The sequence below is a fragment of the Delphinus delphis genome, chromosome 1, assembly GCF_949987515.2.
Source record: "Delphinus delphis chromosome 1, mDelDel1.2, whole genome shotgun sequence".
NCBI classification, from domain to species: domain Eukaryota; kingdom Metazoa; phylum Chordata; class Mammalia; order Artiodactyla; family Delphinidae; genus Delphinus; species Delphinus delphis.
Genome location: NC_082683.1, coordinates 163,175,886 through 163,195,036, shown reverse-complemented (window position 1 = coordinate 163,195,036; position 19,151 = coordinate 163,175,886). Strand labels below are relative to the sequence as shown.

The following is a 19,151-nucleotide window of genomic DNA, read 5'->3' as shown; positions in this document are numbered from 1 at the left end:
AGAGATTTCACGGGGGGAAAGAACCAGATGATAAAGTAAATCCCCCCCAGACTTCTGCCCCGAGGAAGTCACCCTAATCTAATCCCCCATTGCTCCCTTCCCTCCAGTCCAAAAGAAAAGCCCTCCCCGTCTCTGCTCTGAACTGCAGTCTCAGCCTATCAGCTGGCCCCTCTCTTCACACTCTCTTTCAGGTGCCTTAGGCCTGCCACCTGGTAACACACAGACCACCCGCCTCCTCCCGGCCTCCCCTCCTTCCCCCAGAGCCAGGCCTCCCCAGCAGCTACGCCCCTGCATCTTTCTGCGCCTCCTTTACCTTCTGCGATCTGGCTAATGGCCCGACCACTCTCCTGAAACTGCTTTTGATGATCACCACTTACCTCCCAAAGCCAAAAGCTATGAACACGTATCTGTCATCACCCTCCCCGACTTTGTGCTGCCGTCCCTGCCGTTCCCTCTCCCTCTCGGACACCCCCGCTCGCCTGCCTCCCTGGCTGACTCCCGTACTCCCCTGGTTAAAACCCCTCGGTGGCTCCACTGCCTTTAGACTCCAAGCACAGCTAGAGTTTACACCCTACCCTCCTTAGCAAGGCCCATTCTCCAGTTGCTTTATCCCCACTTATTTTTTCAACAATCTAAAAATTCTGCTCCCATAAAGATGTGAGCGCAGCATCGATGATAACACAAGCGAAAGGCAGCCACGCGTTCAACACAAACGACTGGATGAATGACGTGGTGGAATACTACACCGCCATTAAAAACCATGCATGTGATGCAACGTGAAACATAAAACAGGACAATACAGAACTGCTTAAACAGTATGCTCTCAACTACGTGAAGAGAAAATCACAAGCAAGAATAGAAAGAAACAGGCCCGAATGTTAGTTATGGTTGCCTCCATAGTGGTCTTTTCCCCCCTGGCTTCATAATCTTTTTCTATACTTTTAAGGAGCTTTTTTTTTTTTTCCGGCTATGCCGCGTGGAGTCTTAATCACTGGACTGCCAGGGAATCCCCTATAGGGAGCTTTAATATACGGATATTCTGATAATAAAACAAGCAAGTAAAAATACCCCCAAAGGGAGAATAAAAACAAATGATGCCACAAGTTTCGGACTAAGGAAATAAAAGTGAGATGATCACGTTTTCCCAAATTTTCCCATCTTCCCTTTTCATACATTGGCGCAATTTGTTGCGGGTTTCCAGGTACCTACACGTATAGTACTTAGTATGGTTTCCCTCGACCCCATCTCAGATTATACACACAAGGCTGAGTGTCCCGGGCAAGGTCACAGGATGGATGAGTTAAGTGCAGCAGCCCAGGATGAGAATCCATTGGTTTTTTGGCTCCTGTGCTGCTGTAACATGTTAGCCCAAACTTGGTGGCTTGAAGAACACCCACCATCTCCCAGTTCTGTAGGTTAAAGTCCAACACCTCTCTTATTGGGTGACGCATTCTTGCTGGAGACTGGAGGAGGATCTGTTTCCAGGCCCACTCAGGTTGGCAGAATTCAGGTCCATGTCGTTGTAAACCCGCGGTCCCCGTTTCCTTGCTGGCTGTCAGCCAGGGGTTTCCTCAGTTTCCACATTCCCTGGCTCATGACCCCTTCACCTTCAAAGCCAGCAATGGCAGGTCGAATCCCTTCACTTCAAATCTCGCTGACCTCCCCTTCGGCCTCATCTCTCCTGCTTGGAAGGGCTCAAGTTGGGCCCACCTGGGATGGGCCCAGGATAATCCCCCTATGGTCAGGTCAGTTGATGAGTAAATTTAATTTAAATCTGAAAAATCCTTCACGGCAGTACCTGGATTAGTGCTGGATTAAATAACCAGGTGTTTCAGTCCGCTCAAGCTGCTGTAACAAAATACCACAGGCTGTGTGGCTTAAATAACATTCTCGTGATTCTGGAAGCTGGGAAGTCCAGGATCAAGGTGCCAGCAGGTTCAGTGTCTGGTGAGAGTGGCAGCCTTCCTGGGGTGTCCTCACACAGTGCACCAGACTTCCTCTTATGAGAACACTAACCTCATCATGCAGACCAACCCTCAGGACCTCACCTAAACCTAATCACCTCCCAAGGGCCCCACCTCCAAATACTATCACACTGGGGGTTAGGGCATCAACATGAATTTTAGGGGGACACAGTCAGTCCATTGCACCACAGGACAGGAATATGAGGGGCTGGAGGGGCATCTTTAGAATTCTGTCTACCACACAGGTCTTCTGATGTTTCATCCATGTTGTCACTACTTCTGCATGACTCTGAAAGGCATCATATGTTCTGTCCTTCATCTATCTTCCTTTTTTGCTAGAAGTTAGCTACTCATAAAAATGTATAAGGAAAAGGGACCACTGGTTTTTCTCACCTGTATCTTCTATTAAATGAAACAGTTTCACTAAGCAAAATGAGTTCCCCCAAAATGCACAAACTTGGTACCATATTAATAAAACGACGTGCAGACTGTGTCCACCTAAGTTTTCATCCCGTAAATGTATATAACTCTAAGAAGAATCTGAAATAAAACGAGGCCACTGAAACAGCCTATCAGAAGCTCTAGGTAAAGGTACAAGTTTCTAGCACCATGGCCTCTAGGATCTTTAAAAAGCGTCTTAATTCTATAACAAAGACCGCCACGAGACTCACAAATTGCAAAACTGAGCAAAGAAATACTTACGTTTAATCACATGGCTGGTAAAAAAAAAAATTCTTATTATTTTTCAGCAGGGTACGATATTCCAATGGCTTAGGAACGTTAAACAAGGCTGTTAACGTGACATAAAAAACTAAAGCCGGTAAAAAGCTTAGAGTCAAAAAGTTTAACTTTATTACAATTGTTTTTAAAGTCAGCTATGATCTTGACAAATATCACGGGTAAGTCTATATAGCAAGTCTCTAATTTCCGAGATACAAAAGACAATAAATATAGATTCAAACTTCGGCCTAAAAACAAAAGTCTAAATCTAATTACCTGTAGTGTAGTGTGGTTTCAATATTTTGAATACATGACGCTACAAGAACTCATACCATAAAGTTATTGCTCACTGACAACCAACAAACAGTTCTTCACAGACGACACGCAAGTGTGCGGCACCTTCGAGCCTCCGTGTGAGTCCCCCACGGGCCTGCTGGTGCTGGGGGACAATCTGAGATGGCATCATGATGGCACTGCTCCTTCCGGTGGGAGGGCAGGGACAGGGGCAGGCAATGAAAAACGCCCATTTAAGCAGGCCCCGCAGCTGATCTCCCAGGAGCCCAATAAGTGGTCCCGTTTCTTGCAGAGAACAGGACGGTCACCGTGTATCTTTCGGAGTGTGACACGGAGTACCTGTATCCAGCGCAGAGTGGTCAGCTTCCTGCCAAGCTCCGTTCATTCCGTCGTGCTGAGTATCCTCCACCAGCAGTGGCTCTGCTCCAAGCCTTCATTTGCTTCCAGAGCCCGATCTTCATTGCTTTCAAGTTAGTTTGTCATTAAAATAAGTCTTACAAAATTTTTGCCACAAACAATCATATTATTTCTTCTTATTGGTAACAGATTAATTCTTCATTAACTAAAAGTGTGCAAAGTTTCAAGCCAAGCTCCTTTGTCTTGGTTTAATTCTTGGGTATAGCTGTAAAAAAGAATTTTAAAAATATTTACATACCGCACAGACGTGGGAGTATAACACATTTTCAAGAAATATGGGGGGTAGGGACGGGTGCTGATGTCACAGGAAAGAAATTAAACCAAAGAAAGAACTCCCTGCCATGTGAAACACCCAGAGCTGCCCAAAGATTCATATTTACCAACTCTTGTACAAAGGACATTCAAAGGTCACAGGGGTTCCCTCAACAGGGACAACACCATGGTGCAGTGATATAAAATCCAGGATGCGGCCTTCCCTGGCGGCGCAGTGGTTGACAGTCCGCCTGCCGATGCAGGGGACACGGGTTCGTGCCCCGGTCCGGGAAGATCCCATATGCCGCGGAGCGGCTGGGCCCGTGAGCCATGGCTGCTGAGCCTGCGCATCCGGAGCCTGTGCTCCGCGACGGGAGAGGCCACAACAGTGAGAGGCCCACGTACCGCAAAAAAACAAAACAAAAAAAATCCAAGATGCTCTGAGCATTAACTCCATCTACACAGCCTACTGAACCGTAAATCAAGTCCAACAAGGACCACAAAGGACTAGAGGTGATTTGCAATACGCTATAAGCTCCAATGCTGGGAGCTTCCATTCCACGGGAAAAGATAAGAGGTTAAAAAGTCTCTATTTTAACTTTATTTCACAATGGACGTCACACAGACTTGAGGCTATCAGTAACCAAATGCCACAGACTAAAAGTCTACAGATTTGAGGAAGGATAAGTGGAGTTTTTTGTTTTAGGATTTGGTGGTTTTGTGTTTTCCATAACAAGAGCTGGCAAGGAAGGTGTTCAGGAAGCCAAGAGCAACTCAAACTAGTCATTCAACTGGCAAACAGAACAAAACCCTCCTCCCCCTCCCCTAGACAAAGGGAAAAAAGGGTTTACTGAAACAAAGTCAAGCCAGACTTCCAGCCCAAACTGCAAAATTAACTGAGGGATCAATGTTGTATCAAGGGTTGTTTTTCTCTGTGAGGAAAGATATTTTAGCCAATATAATTTTCTACACTTGTATGTGAGCCTCTGACTAAAACATTTATGCAATTTCCTTTTTTAAAAAAAAAACCTCAAAAGGAACCCCAGGAAGTTGTGTAGAGGCCACTTCTACCCAGGAAAGATCTCCAAAGAACCGAGAATATTTAAATGTCCGATTAAAATGAAAATCTGCAATCCAGTCCGCTGATTACAGAACCTCTGAAAGCCACCCAGGAGGCAGAGCTTGGTCTCTGACCAGCTGCTTCCACACTTGGGAACAAATCATTCTCCCCATGTTTCATTCACCACGGGACCTCTTTGTCAGAAAATTAAAGTTAAGACTCAAATAAGCAACTACTTCTAAGAGGTAGAGCTTTTCCCAGAAAAGAAGAAACTACAAGAAGCAGAAGGGCGTGCCTGTTTGCTCTCGGTGTTCATTAAAGAAGGAAAGAGGCTGCACGCAAGAGATTATGCTTCTCTGGCGCTAAAGACTTTGTAGAAGCAAACAGGAGGGAAGCAAAAGAGAACTACCTTTACATTTCTGCTTTCGTCTGGTAATTGGAAAGATTTTTTTAACGGGCTCCATGGCTTAATTGTTTTTTTCAGTTTCACTACTCTTTATCGTTTATAGTATGATCACACGAATGAATATTGTCCAAACCCCAAATGCTTATCTAATAGTAAATTTTGCTACCAGGAAGATAGCAGTCAGGATATATGATGTCATTTACACTGCACATCAAACCACAAAGGAGAAGAGTCAGGAGGAGGAGATACAGGCCAGAATCCAAGCTCCAGGTCCCAACACCGGGTCATTTTAACGAGCTCCACAGAGAGTAATGTCCGGACAGCGGGATGATTCCAGACAGAGCCCTGGTTCAGGGCCTCGAGTGGGACAGAAGCTCTCTGCGGACACAGACCATGTCGGTCTGACAGCTGATGAAAATACAGTGAAACTATCTCCCATTTTTTGTATATTAGACTCTGTCCAACTATACTAGCCTTTCCCTGAAAATACTCCCCCCACCAAGAATGTCTGCCCACTGACAGCAGTCCCTTCAGACTAATACAGACATGTTATTGGATTACATGTGCTGATATGATTTGATTATTTTCTTGGTTTTTAGGAAACTTAAAATCCAAAGGTAGAGAAAGAACAAAGAATCTTGTCTCTGGTGCCCTGTTCAAGTTCCCTAGCAGATTCGGAAATCCTGACTTAAACAAATCCAGGGACTTCCCTGGTGACGCAGTGGTTAAGAATCCGCCTGCCAATGCAGGGCCCTGGTTCGAGCCCTGGTCCGGGAAGATCCCACATGCCGCAGAGCAACTAGGCCCATGAGCCACAACTACTGAGCCTGCGCTCTAGAGCCCGCAAGCCACAGCTACTGAGCCCGCGCGCCACAACTACTGAGCCTGTGCTCTAGAGACCGCGAGCCACAGCTACTGAGCCCATGCGCCACAACTACTGAAGTTCACGCGCCTAGAGCCCGTGCTCCACAAGAGAAGCCACTGCAATGAGAAGCCCATGAACCGCAACAAAAAGTAGCCCCCGCTCGCCCCAACTAGAGAAAAGCCCGCGCATATACAACGAAGACCCAATGCAGCCAAAAATTAAACAAATAAATAACATAAAATAGATACATTAAAGAAATAAAAATTGTTTTAAACAAAACATCCTTCACTTACTCCCAGCAAATTGCGTGGAACGTATCCCTCCTTGTCATTCAGGCGGGCCCACCACCATTCAATCTCATCTTCGTCTTCCCTGCGGATGATTGTCATGCAGTCTCCTTCTTTCATGGGTAGCTCGTCGTCATTCTGAGGTTCATAGTCCCAAAGGGCATAAATGACCCCTTTATTCATTATGCCCATCTTCTCCTGAACTCCTGAAATCATGTAAGATACAGAACAGAATATATGTAACTCAGAGGATACCACGCTCAGAACCTGTCACTCTATAAAGCCAAATGAGAAGAAATGGGGACCTGCTGGAATGGTAGAATTATTACATTAAACATTCAATAAATAAACTTCCCGGGGCCAGGGGGAGCAGAGGAAGGCCAGCCGTGTAGAGGGAACATATAAAAGACAAGTTAACATATGCTATCATCTCTAAACCAGCTCTAAAAACTAACCAACACCTTATAAGCAGCTCTCAAAACTTCTCTTACTCAGAATACAAAACGATTACAAACCCAGGAATAAAAAAAGAACTGTTCCAGTCTAGGATATTAAAAAAGTTAATGAAACATCTGTCCAATTTTAGCCTATTCACTAAGTGTAATGACCAAGGAACTCTGGAATCATTTTTGTTCTTTACCTAAAACTTAAAGCAGACAGAGAAAAATGACCAGAGTGTTGTGCCTATTAAAGTGGTCTCTATCGATAATTTCCAAATGTGGAAAGATAAAAGAAAAAAAATTATACAATGTTAGAATACAGAAATATGGCCAGGTATATTAGACAGGATATAAAAGTCCACATATAGTCAACTCTAAAATGATGAGAATCAGAATTCTAAAAGATACTGAAATCCACAAACTGGGGAAGGAAAAAAAATCCCCAAATGTCCACTTCTTACCAGAGTTAATAACAGATTTGCAAATGAACTACGACCTTAGGTTGTACCGTTCTCCATTTATACCTTCCTATCCTATAAGGCGACGTTAATGAGCAGTAACAATCGTCAACGGGCAGGCAACATGGGGAAAGGGGAGGAAGAATTAGACAACAACGTCCTGGGCAAGTCAGAGGTCATTATCATTGTCACCTTTTTAGGAAAGCCAGGAAAATACCTGCTTGCCTGTGAACAGTTGGGTTTCTCAACTTATGCGAACCTAAATTATCATGAACTTATTTTTCCTGTGTCAGTTAATATGACATAGCACACACTACCTCTCACTCTGGGCAAAACAAGAAATTAAATCGTTCTTTTCCAAAAGAAGGCTCTACCTATCTAAATGGTCAGGTTTCTACTCATGGGGACAAGTAAATTTCCAACTTTCAAGTTATACTTGATAGAACTGTAACTCCACCAAGTTTTAAAGCACGCCAGACTCGTCATCTGGTTGGGATCAGAATGGTGCACTCAACGTAACAACTTGAGTCTCATTTCCAGGAAACCATTAGGCATGGAAGACTATTTCTCATTACTTTGTTATTTACCAAACTAAGAGTTATGAGTCAACAATTTTCAAACGTTTCTGAGGGTCCTAAAAACATGCTCCATCTCAGTGGCAGTTTGGGAAATGCAAACTAAAGGCACAGTGAGACAGGCTTCCAAATCCACCAAAGGTCAAAGAGAACACAGAGCAAAAGGTACTCTCTGCTTGACGTATATTCCTGTGACCTGGCTATTCTACTTCTAGAGAGACACCAGAAGATAAGGACAAAAATGGTGGCCGAAGCCATGTTTATAATTGAATGCATGAATGGATAAATAAATAAAGGAAATAACTCAACATCTGCCAGAAGTAGAATGGAAAGATAAATTGTAGTAGAGTCCCCAAATGGAACAGTAGCGCAGTGAAAAGAAACAACAGCTACATGCAACAACACAGACGCATCTCAAAAACTATGGGGAATGAAAAAAGCAAGCCACAGAATCACCAGTATGGTTTATTTAATATGAAGGTCAAAAACGGGCAGAACTAAACAATATCAGTTGTAGGATTCATACAGAGGTGATATACCTATTTTTATAAATTCAAGGGGGCAGTCACCACAGATGTGAGAGGAGCTATATCAGGGCAGGGCCCCTGCTGACGGCAGACAGAGCTCATGGTCTGTTTCCCAAGCTGGATACCTGGATGTTTCACTGTGTTAATCTAGGATCATCATTACTTAAACTGCACATCTATGTCAGAAATGCTCTCGGTATCCACGATATATTTCATAAATTTAAAAAATCTGATCAAATGTCCCTAAATGTTTTTTAAAAAATCATATCCCATACTTACATATAGCTCGATCGCCAATACGTTTAATGTAACAAAATACATATTAATATAACATACTGATTTCAAAATGTGTCCATATGTCAAAATTATTCTTTGATGTAAAGTTGAGAACATAAACAGAGAGTGATCATAAATATCAACGATAAAAACTAAGAGCTGAGAGACGAAGAAGAGAACCTGCAGTCTGTGGTTCTCCCTCTGACCCCTCTCCCTTCTCTCCGAGAGCCTGAAAACAGGCCTAGTGAGACTCGGAGAACAGTCAAACAGAGAAGACATTTCACCTCAGGCATCTTTCCATGCCTGATGCTTGAGTGGTCTGGGGTCCTGGGACGTACCTCCTCATTTGTCTCTGTCTTTTCCCCTTCTCCACTTCTCTCAAGCCAGACTAAAAAGAAACATTAACCTCAACTTCTAAGACTTGTAAATAAAAAAAATTTTCCTTGTAAATAACGGTGCCAATCAACATATAGCCATCTAAAACTTCGTCCTTTTTTCTCTAGGGACAGAGCTGATGGGATGCATCAGAATCATAAACTCAAAAACAAGGGAACAAAAGAGTCAAAAAAATCAGTTCTAAAATATGGTGTTGCCTTTCTTTTCCTCTGCGACAAGTTCGATTTAGCAGGAAAACTTGGATCTGTGGATTCTTATTCCAACCCTGCATTTCTCTTGATCATCTTGCAGGGGGGTTCTGTTTACTTATTTGCACAGATACAGCATCACTCGCTAAGTACTGAAGTCTTACTAGAGGATCTTTCGATGGTCAAAAGCTATTAACCCTGCTAGGTCCAAGGCTGCATCACTGTCTTTTGTCTTTGAAGATGTCCCTGATAACAGCCGCTTCTAGGCACACACAAAAGCTGCATTCATGTTTGTGATCGAGGCTGCCCTATCTTCAATGCCCAGGACTATGTACAACACAAAATGCATTCCCAAATAATAAAAACCCTTTGGAACGATCCCCTAGAGATAAAGGATAAATGAATGCAGTAATCAGTGCACGTAAATCGAATTGTTCCGTACCGTAAAGAAATTGCGAGCACTGGGTGTAGCCTTCCTCCGTTTCCTCACATTTATCCGCAGCCGTCTGCATGTCACTGTAGGTCATGGCAAACACAGCGGCTCCGGACTCCACCAAGAACTTACACACCTGGACGCTGTTACAGGACGCAGCACAATGCAGCGGGGTCCTGCGGACAAGGGCACAGCAAGGACTGGGGGTGCCTTCCTACACGGGACGACACCTGCCGCAACACGGCATCCGCAGGGAGAGCTCTCCAGCCTGTCACCCACCAGGCCCTTTCTCCTGAAAACCGCTCTCACAGATTTTTAAAAACGAGTTAAACATAGATGCTTGAGCCCATCCGAGAATTCCAGCCACAAAGAAAAATGTCGGGACGGCACTGGGGCCAGGGCAGCACCGCGGGTGAAAGGGATCAAGGACAGGAGTGAAAGGACATGCAATTCGTATACTGCTCTAAAGCAGGATAGAATATATTTAGCTCCATGTTCTGGAGCATCCAGCCTGATTATTTCCGCCAGGATGGAGGACCTAACGTCTTTATATAATAGGCCTCCCCTCAAAACACGTGCCTGGGCTTCCCTGGTGGTGCAGTGGCTGGGACTCCGCCTGCCGATGCAGGGGACGTGGGTTCGTGCCCTGGTCCGGGAGGATCCCACATGCCGTGGAGCGGCTGGGCCCGTGGGCCATGGCCTCTGGGCCTGTGAGTCCGGAGCCTGTGCTCCGCGGTGGGGGGGGCCACGGCGGTGAGAAGCCCGCATACCGCAAAAAAGAAAAAAACAAAAAAAACACGTGCCTGTAAATGTCCCTTTATCACCACCAATTTTGAAGGAATTAAGTTGCACATAAAGAACTACCTTTACCCAACATTTTTTTAATCCTAATTCAATTTTAATTGGAAAAAAAATTGCCAATTCAATTCAGACCAGAAAAATGACTGGAAAATACACATTTCAATCTATATTAGCAACCGGTTAGCAGGAACTTAGGAATACCATAACAAAGAATCTTCTCCACCATCTCAAATGTTTCATAATGTATTATAAATGACTCCAGATTCATGGTAAAGGTGGAAGAGCCGGAACCACTGCCCAAGCTCAGAAGATGGGCTGGAGGATGTTAATCAAGCCCTGAAGTACATGAGATTTCTTTACCCTTTTCTTCCCTCCCCTTTTTATGTTATTCCACTTGGGTCTTTCACAAAAGAAATTTATTTCCCTCCCCGCATATCCCAAACACTATCACTAATAATTTGGTGAATATTACTACAGACTTTTTTTTTTTTTTTTGCGGTACGCGGGCCTCTCACCGTTGTGGCCTCTCCCATTGCGGAGCACAGGCTCCGGACGCGCAAGCTCAGCGGCCACGGCTCACGGGCCCAGCCGCTCCGTGGCACGCGGGATCCTCCCGGACCGGGGCACGAACCCGCGCCCCCCGCATCGGCAGGCGGACTCTCAACCACTGCGTCACCAGGGAAGCCCTACTACAGACTTTTTAACTGCATGGCTTTTTAATTTTTTTAATAGTAAAAAATTATAATCTAAACTCCCAATATTAGGAAACAAAGACATTGTGACACATTAAGAGTTTGTTCTGCTTATGTTGTGAAGGTAAACTAAAAAAGTAGGCATAAAAAAGGCAAATACTGTTTGTTATCACTTATATGTAGAATCTGAAAAATAAAACAAATGAATGAAGAGAACAAAACATGCAGACTCACATGTGCAGAGACCAAATCAGAGGTTACCAGTGGGGAAAGCCAAGAGAGGAAGAGATCAAGACGGGGATCGGGGACTAAGAGGTACAAACTATTATGTATAAAATAAATAAGCTACAAGGATATTTTGTACAGCACAGGGAATGTAGCTGATATTTTAATAACTTTAAATGGAGTATAACCTATAAAAATTTTGACCCTGTGTTATACACCCGAAACTAGTATAATATTGTAATTCACCTATACCTCAACTTAAAAAAAAAACCTATTGAGAGCTAAACTAAAAAAAAAAATATAGGCATAAAAAATTATACATATAGGGCTTCCCTGGTGGCACAGTGGTTGAGAGTCCGCCTGCCGATGCGGGGGACATGGGTTCGTGCCCCGGTCCGGGAAGATCCCACATGCCACGGAACGGCTGGGCCCGTGAGCCATGGCTGCTGAGCCTGCGCGTCCGGAGCCTGTGCTCCGCAACGGGAGAGGCCACAACAGTGAGAGGCCCGCATACCACAAAAAATAAATAAATAAATAAAAATAAATAAAAATTATACATATATACACATACATAAATGAGCTTGAAGGAAACATATTAAAATATCGATGGTGTTTACTTCTAGATTGTAGGATACAAATGGCTTGTTTTCCTCTTATTTCTCTATTTTGTACGTTTTCCACAATGGGCTCACATTACTTTTATAAATACAATTTTTTTGAAGTGCAACCAAAACTGCTTCTCCAAGAATTATTTATAACAAACAAAGAAATGGAAAGCAATCTAAACGTCTAGCAAGAAGGAGACAGCCACAATGAATGAGTCACAGCCACGTGGTAAGAGATGAGGCTTTTTCAAACCTATGCATATGGGTGTCTGCAACTTATATGTGTATACATGTAAATTTGATATTACAATTATTTCCATATTGAGAGAAATACAGGCTATAAAATTTAAATACTTGCATAAATATAGTGTGATTATAACTTAATTCTTTTTTATATAGAAAGAAGTAAATCTTTCCTAGGAATCATTATTAATCATTAAATCATAATTTAATTAATAATCATAATCATTAAATCATCATCCTAGGAATAATAATATTCGTCATTTACAATAATATCTCCTGGGTTTTAGCCACACACCAGTTCTACAAGATGCTCCATGAAAAATGGATTTCATGGTCAAAACTAGTGGGAGAAGTTTACAAATTATAATCCCCTCTTAGACACACAGTAGTTTCAGGGAGGTGGGGGGACCCTGCTTAAATCAGCATTTCTCATATTCACTGAAGCATGCCAATGAACTGTGTACCACTTTGGGACATTTCTTATTTTTATTATTTAACTACTAAACTTCTGAAACTCCATCTGGGAAATTCCCTGGCGGTCCAGTGGTTAGGACTCTAAACTCTCACTGCCAAGGGCCTGAGTTCAATCTCTGGTCGGGGAACTATGATCCCATAAGCCATGCAGTGTGGCTAAAAAAAAATTTTTTATATAAAAAAACAGAACTCCATCTGCTTCCAGAACGGGAGTGAGATGACTATTACATGAAGACATATTAATCCCTTAAAAATGTCTCCCACGTCTCTCCTTCTAGATTACAAGCAGCATTGAGGACACGCACTGACATACTTCTTCCCTTCTAACAGCGTCTACAACACTGCTCCTCCGCTGCCTACGCAGCAGATACAATTGAAGTCTGAGTGGAGTTTAAAAGAAAACCTTACCATCCATCACTGTCAGCAGCATTGACATTTACACCAAACTGTACCAGGAATTTAACAATTTCTGTGTGTCCTGCACACACGGCGTTGTGAAGAGCTGTGATACCTTCATCATTAGGTAGGCTTGGGTCATCAACCTGTAACATCAGTAAGAACAAGGGTGATCATCCCTCAAATTTTTTGTCACCTTAACTGTCAACCATTAACTGGCTCTAGGATCAAGAAAATTTGAAAGAGACTCTTGTAGTTTTTTTTTTTTAAACATAATTAAAACCTTCAGGAGCCAAGAAAACTATACCAAGTACAGTTCTAGAAATACGACATTAAGTAGGCACTCCCTATAAAAAGGGTTTTAAAAGCTGAAGAAGTCCCAGAAACTATATATCCTTATAGTCACTTTTGCTTATTTATCCTCCAACTTCCCACCACAGATAAGCATCTACGGAGAAGTCACGTTTGCCATGGAAGGGAAGAAAGGCCAACTAAAAATATTTTAAATAGCAGGTTTCTGAAAAGTAGGGACCACATCTGTAATTTAACACTGCAGGGTACAAATCCATACTTGAGCAACTTTTAAAGGAGGGTCATGATGTCCCTAAGGAAAGTACCCCCAGTGAATAACTGAACTTCCACACTATTTACTGAAAGTGTTACAGCCACACCTTTAAAACAGAGAAGCCGGTTTGGGAGCATGCTCAAGAGTTCCTCTCAACAACCCCACCTCCCAAAAGAGAAAACAATGCAAAAGTACAGTTCCCTACAGTAGCCTTCTGATTAGAGCTTTAAAACAAAATACAAGGCGGTATATAAGAAACGTACTAATTCAATCGTACCTCATATATAATTCTCTGTACAAGGTCAAATTCTCCCTCCAAAGAGGAATCGAGAAGTAAAGCAAGGGGGTTGAATTTCACCCTCATTCCATGAGCAATCCGGTCTGAACCAGTTTTACGCAAGTTTGTCCTTTTGCCCTGCAAAAGAAATGCACGGAAGGTTAAGGATCCCGGTCTAAGCAAGAGACCAAAAAACAACAAGAAGGGAGGAATAATATCTCAGCTGAGATAGTAAAAGGAGCTTTGAAAATACATACATATATATATATATAAAAACATTTTTTTTTAGCGCTTAATGAATAAACCCACGTAACTAAGTGGGAAGAACCTAATTCTTTAAAGCCTAGTGAAAACTACATTTGGGTAACATGCGCTAAGAGTATAATCTGCAGTAGGAAGCAGGCTGGTTCTCTGTCAAGGATCAAAATTAGCCAAGATTGGTCTTTAATTACCTAATACGGTAGCGCTAGCCCCACATTAATAAACTGGGCAAGAGCACAAACTGAGAATTGCGAGAGCTGACATTTATTGAATGATTATTCATTTATTCCTCTTGAAAACCCTATTATCCCATTTTACAGATAAGGAAGTTGAGGCACACAGCCAGTAAACATCAGAGCTGGAATTCAAATCCAAGGAATCTGGCTTCTTCAAAGCCCCTCCTTTTAACCATATCCAACATAATGCCTCCTGGGGGAAGGGGAGTGGAGCATATTATGAAAGTAAAAAATAAAGATTATTAGTCTGTCTTAGACATACCAGGGAGGAATCCTACAAGTCTTAAAATGCTATCACTATTTTATATTTAAAAATTTAACTGTACTCCAAGACACATGGGTAAATTAACCATCTTTTCTACATTTTAATATGTCAGGCTTAAAAAACTAAGGCAAATGTTAAAACTAGATCTAACATCCTATAAGACAGGTTTCTTAAACACAGCCAACAGAGTGGAAACATTTCCTAGGGTATGATATGCTGCACATACTTCTCTTTATTTTATTTCAGGTGTGGAAAACTACTGAGTTTTGAAAAACGTTAAGTAGCAATGAATATATTTCATAAATGTACAATGGCTAAAATGTTTCTGTCTCTTGAAAAAAAGAAAACAAGAGTAAATATTACATGGCTGAGATAACACAACTCACAAACAGTACAATCATACCCACTTTCAAACAACAGCACGAGACAGTGGCTTCTATTTCACTTGAACCAAGAAGAGAAAAGTTTATAGATCACCTTCCCAGGAAGAGAATAACAGAATCTCGCATGTTTAACTCAAAGAGAATCACGCCTCAGGATGGAGCAGCACAGAACTGTTAAAAAAGTGTTAACCTCTATTTTAAAACTTTTTTTCACTAGAATTCAATGTTTACCATATAGAATTTTTTTTTTTTTTTTGGCGGTACGCGGGCCTCTCACTGCTGTGGCCTCTCCTGCTGCGGAGCACAGGCTCCGGACGCGCAGGCTCAGTGGCCATGGCTCACGGTCCCAGCCGCTCCGCGGCATGTGGGATCTTCCCGGACTGGGGCACGAACCCGTGTCCCCTGCATCGGCAGGCGGACTCTCAACCACTGTGCCACCAGGGAAGCCCTACCATATAGAAGTTTTAAACAAATGTCGACTGTAAACTAGTAGTTGAGGCAACTTTGGATAATCATTATCTTTGACTTCTACCACATCTAGAAGATGTAATAAGGGATCAAACATATAAAGCACTTTAAAAAAAACCCTTACAATATGCTATGGTGCTTCTGCCCAGGTTTTAAAAATTCATAGCTTGGCATCCTACTGAAACAAAATGACTTCAAACTAAACTCTGAAGAAAACAACTTTGAAGACATTTTGGGATTCTGATCTTCTTTCACCTATCTCAAAGTGACAAAATAAACTTCCAAAGAAAAGCTTAACATTTGGAAGGAGTGCAGAAGACACGCCCAAGTCAAAACATACAAAGCTTTAGAATAACTTAGCGTCATCCAAAACCTACGGGATGCGGCAAAAGCAGTTCTAAGAGAAAAGTTTACAGTGATACAAACTTACCTCAGGAAACAAGAAAAACCTCCACCTAACCTTATATCTAAAGCAACTAGAGAAGGAAAAACAAACAAAACCCAAAGTTAGCAGAAGAAAAGAAATCATAAAGATCAGAGCAGAAATAAATGAACTAGAGACGAAGATAACAACAGAAAAGATCAATGAAACTAAAAGCTGGCTCTTTGAAAAGATAAACAAAATTGATACACCTTTAGCCAGACTCGTCAAGAAAAAAAGGGAGAGGGCCTAAATCAACAAAATTAGACATGAAAAAGGAGAAGTTACAACCGACACCGCAGATATACAAAGGACCAATAAGAGACTACTACAGGCGACTACATGCCAATAAAATGACTGTCCACACTAGAAGAAATGGACCAATTCTTAGAAAGGTACAATCTTCCAAGACTGAACCAGGAAGAAATAGAAAATATGAACAGACCAATTACAAGTACTGAAATAGAATAACAATGTCAGAGCACAAGGACACCTGAGGGATCGCCATGATACCCAGAGACTTCAAACCAGGCTGAAGGAGAGGAAGAGGCTGAAGAGGGTCCACCCCCCTCTCTGCTCAGTTACCTCCCCCAGCCCCCATTTCATCTAGAACCCTTCCAATTTTATCAGCATTGGAAGTTTGAGGTTCCACCTAAATATGACATTGAAAATAAATTTCACTGCTAGAAAAAGAAAAGTCTGAAAGAGTGATATCACCAATGAGAGAAGTTAAACCATCTGCCCGATTTCACAGAGCTAAACTAGTGATCGAAAGTTCCAAATCCAGGTCTTTTCATTCCCAGTGTTGCCTCCCATAATATGTGACACCAGCTAGAGAAGAAACAGCAAACATGGTGTTTATAGGTATGAGAGCAAAACTTTGTTTCCTTCATAAAGAAAGGGGCTCTTCCCCCCAAATTAAAATGTTTGTGATGCTGAACATATTGCGTTTTGATAACATTTATAAGATCCACTCTGTGCCAAGGGAACTGTAAAATGAAGGGCAAGCTGTAGAACACATTGGCTACAACAGGCAGTTTAAACATGGACCATCTTTGGTGAATGGCCGGCTGTAAGTACTCACTGGTGTTTCACTGAGTAGTGACGACTAGCCACCTAGAAAGCTGTGACAAGACAAAAGGTTTCTGCAGTGACCACAAGACACCACAGTACTTACAGGAGGCAGAGAAACCTGCCCAGTGATCTCAGGCGGACGCAGGCTCACAGGGTCTTCTCCTGGGCCTTCTGGCTCCCCAGACGGGTACGGCGGGGGTGGGTAGGGGGGGTACTCTTCGAGGTACACTTCAAGCAGAGGGGGAGCCTCTGGGTTTGGCTCTTCCACGTTGTTCTGGAAACTTGGACTGCTGTCTGGGACTCCTTCAGGCTCATACTCAAGGCCCGGAGAAGGAGCGGGCAGGTCACTGCTCTCTGTACTGGCGCTCCCTGCTTCCCCCGGGGATACCGGCTCAGGGGCCAGAGGGAGCACCTCCTTCTCTGGCTCCACGTGCAAATATGGACTCTGGGTCTCCAGCGGGCTTTCCGGGCTGGCAGTCCCAGAAGTGGACTTGGATGCGTGTGCCGGGACAGAGATGGTCTCCATGGCGGCGATGGTGGTCCTCTGATACAGAAGTTTCTGAATATTCGGCCCATTAGGACCCTCTGGTTCTGTAATGGAGCTGCGTTTCTTTAGTGGCCGTGGTGCGTTCGACAGTTTCTTTCGCAGGGCTTCTAGGTCAGCGTCGCTCTGGTTTCGGTAAGGATTCGATAAGAAAGGCAGTAATTTGGTTGGGCTCAGTGGCCTAGGAATTCTTTCGTTTTCATGGGTCTCCTGAACTGAAGAAATGGGCTCTGTTTCAGGTTCCGGGCTGCCAGGTTTGCCCTGGGTATTGGAATAAATGTTCTCTGGGAGCTGCTGTGGGTTCTGGGCAGTAGCAATCACAGGCTTGCCATAAACTAATTGGAAATGGAAAAAAAAAGCCCTGATTAGTATTAATTAAACAAAACTAGCAAATAACAGACATAGCTAACAATAATTAAAGCCTCTTTTAATTTCAGTTATTACATAATACCCTTCAATACAACTAATTTTTAAAAATAACAAATGACAAAGCAAGGTTTCCATCGTTGCATAATAAACTTATTACAGAATCAAAACCCTCATTGATTGTAAAGAGGTACCATTATTTTATGTACCAATGTGAAAGAAAATGTTGTCAATTATAATTGTAAGAAATCACAGACCATAGTATCCAAATTTAAAATGTAAAAATGTAAAAAAAAAAAATTAAAATTAAAATAAATAAAATGTCAAAATGTGAAAAGAATTTAGAATCAGTGAAAACTGGTGATCCTTTCACGTGTCCAGATTAAAACTAAACATGCACTATCCCATCTTTCACAATTTTCAAAAGGAAATCAATGTGACAAATCATTTGGCTTACAAAATTATTAATAATCACTTCTATTTACCAAAACTATTCTCCTTAAACATTCTGATTACATCATCATTATCTAATTCCCGAATTATTATATTAGCAGTTTTCACCAGACTCATGAAAAAGAGTAAGATGTAGCATATATACTAATTCTCTGCTGTGTAATTACTTTCATGACATTCTGGGCCACAATTACGTGCTTATTTCATAACTAGAAAGCCATTTTCATTCCATTAAAACACAGTGAATTTTATTCCAGTCCCATAAACTAATGACTCTTAGAAAGAACCCAACAAGTTACCAAATTATGTATGTTGAACACAAAGTAATCTTTTTGTGTTTTATATTTAACTAGTAACTGTGTCCTCATTAGAACAACTTAAAATATAGTAGAGAACATTAAAAAAAATACATATACAGAGGCAGTTGTCTAAACCTCTAGGCACTAAGAACACCTGGTCAGACCTAGAGTGAAGACACATCCCTCTGCACAGCGATCCCCTGCAGGCACTTTTCCCCACTCACCGAGGAGCTCGTCCATGAGCGGGAAACAAACACACACAGGAAATTCAACACAGAAGGCTATGTCATCGCTATAGGTTTTATGCATCAATTTTCATATTTATTTCATTTTATTCACCTACCATCTTCAGCTACTACAGTAGCTGGCATTTAGCACAAACTCTTTTAAACTCCCCATGAAGAACAGAAGCCATAACGAAACAAATCTCTTAGGACAAAAGCATCAGTCAAAAGAGGTACACGTCACTGTGCTGTTTACTGATCGACGGCAGCTCTGGCGTAGGATGGAAACACATCCACGCAGGTGAAGATGAGACCAAGAAT

The 19,151-nt window shown here is 42.4% G+C and overlaps 1 protein-coding gene across 1 annotated transcript in view; it reads right to left on the bottom strand.

Annotated features, from left to right (window-relative positions):
- Positions 1–2,793: 2,793 nt before the first annotated feature.
- Positions 2,794–19,151, bottom strand: part of TP53BP2 (tumor protein p53 binding protein 2) — a 67,167-nt gene continuing 50,809 nt past the window's right edge. Inside the window, exons 13-18 of the mRNA XM_059997884.1 lie at positions 17,048–17,823; positions 13,837–13,974; positions 13,007–13,140; positions 9,568–9,734; positions 6,272–6,471; positions 2,794–3,600 (exon numbers count right to left, since the gene is read on the bottom strand). Of these exons, the coding sequence (XP_059853867.1) occupies positions 3,559–3,600; positions 6,272–6,471; positions 9,568–9,734; positions 13,007–13,140; positions 13,837–13,974; positions 17,048–17,823 (1,457 nt within the window). The 3' untranslated portion in view covers positions 2,794–3,558. The remainder of the gene's footprint in view (positions 3,601–6,271; positions 6,472–9,567; positions 9,735–13,006; positions 13,141–13,836; positions 13,975–17,047; positions 17,824–19,151) is intronic.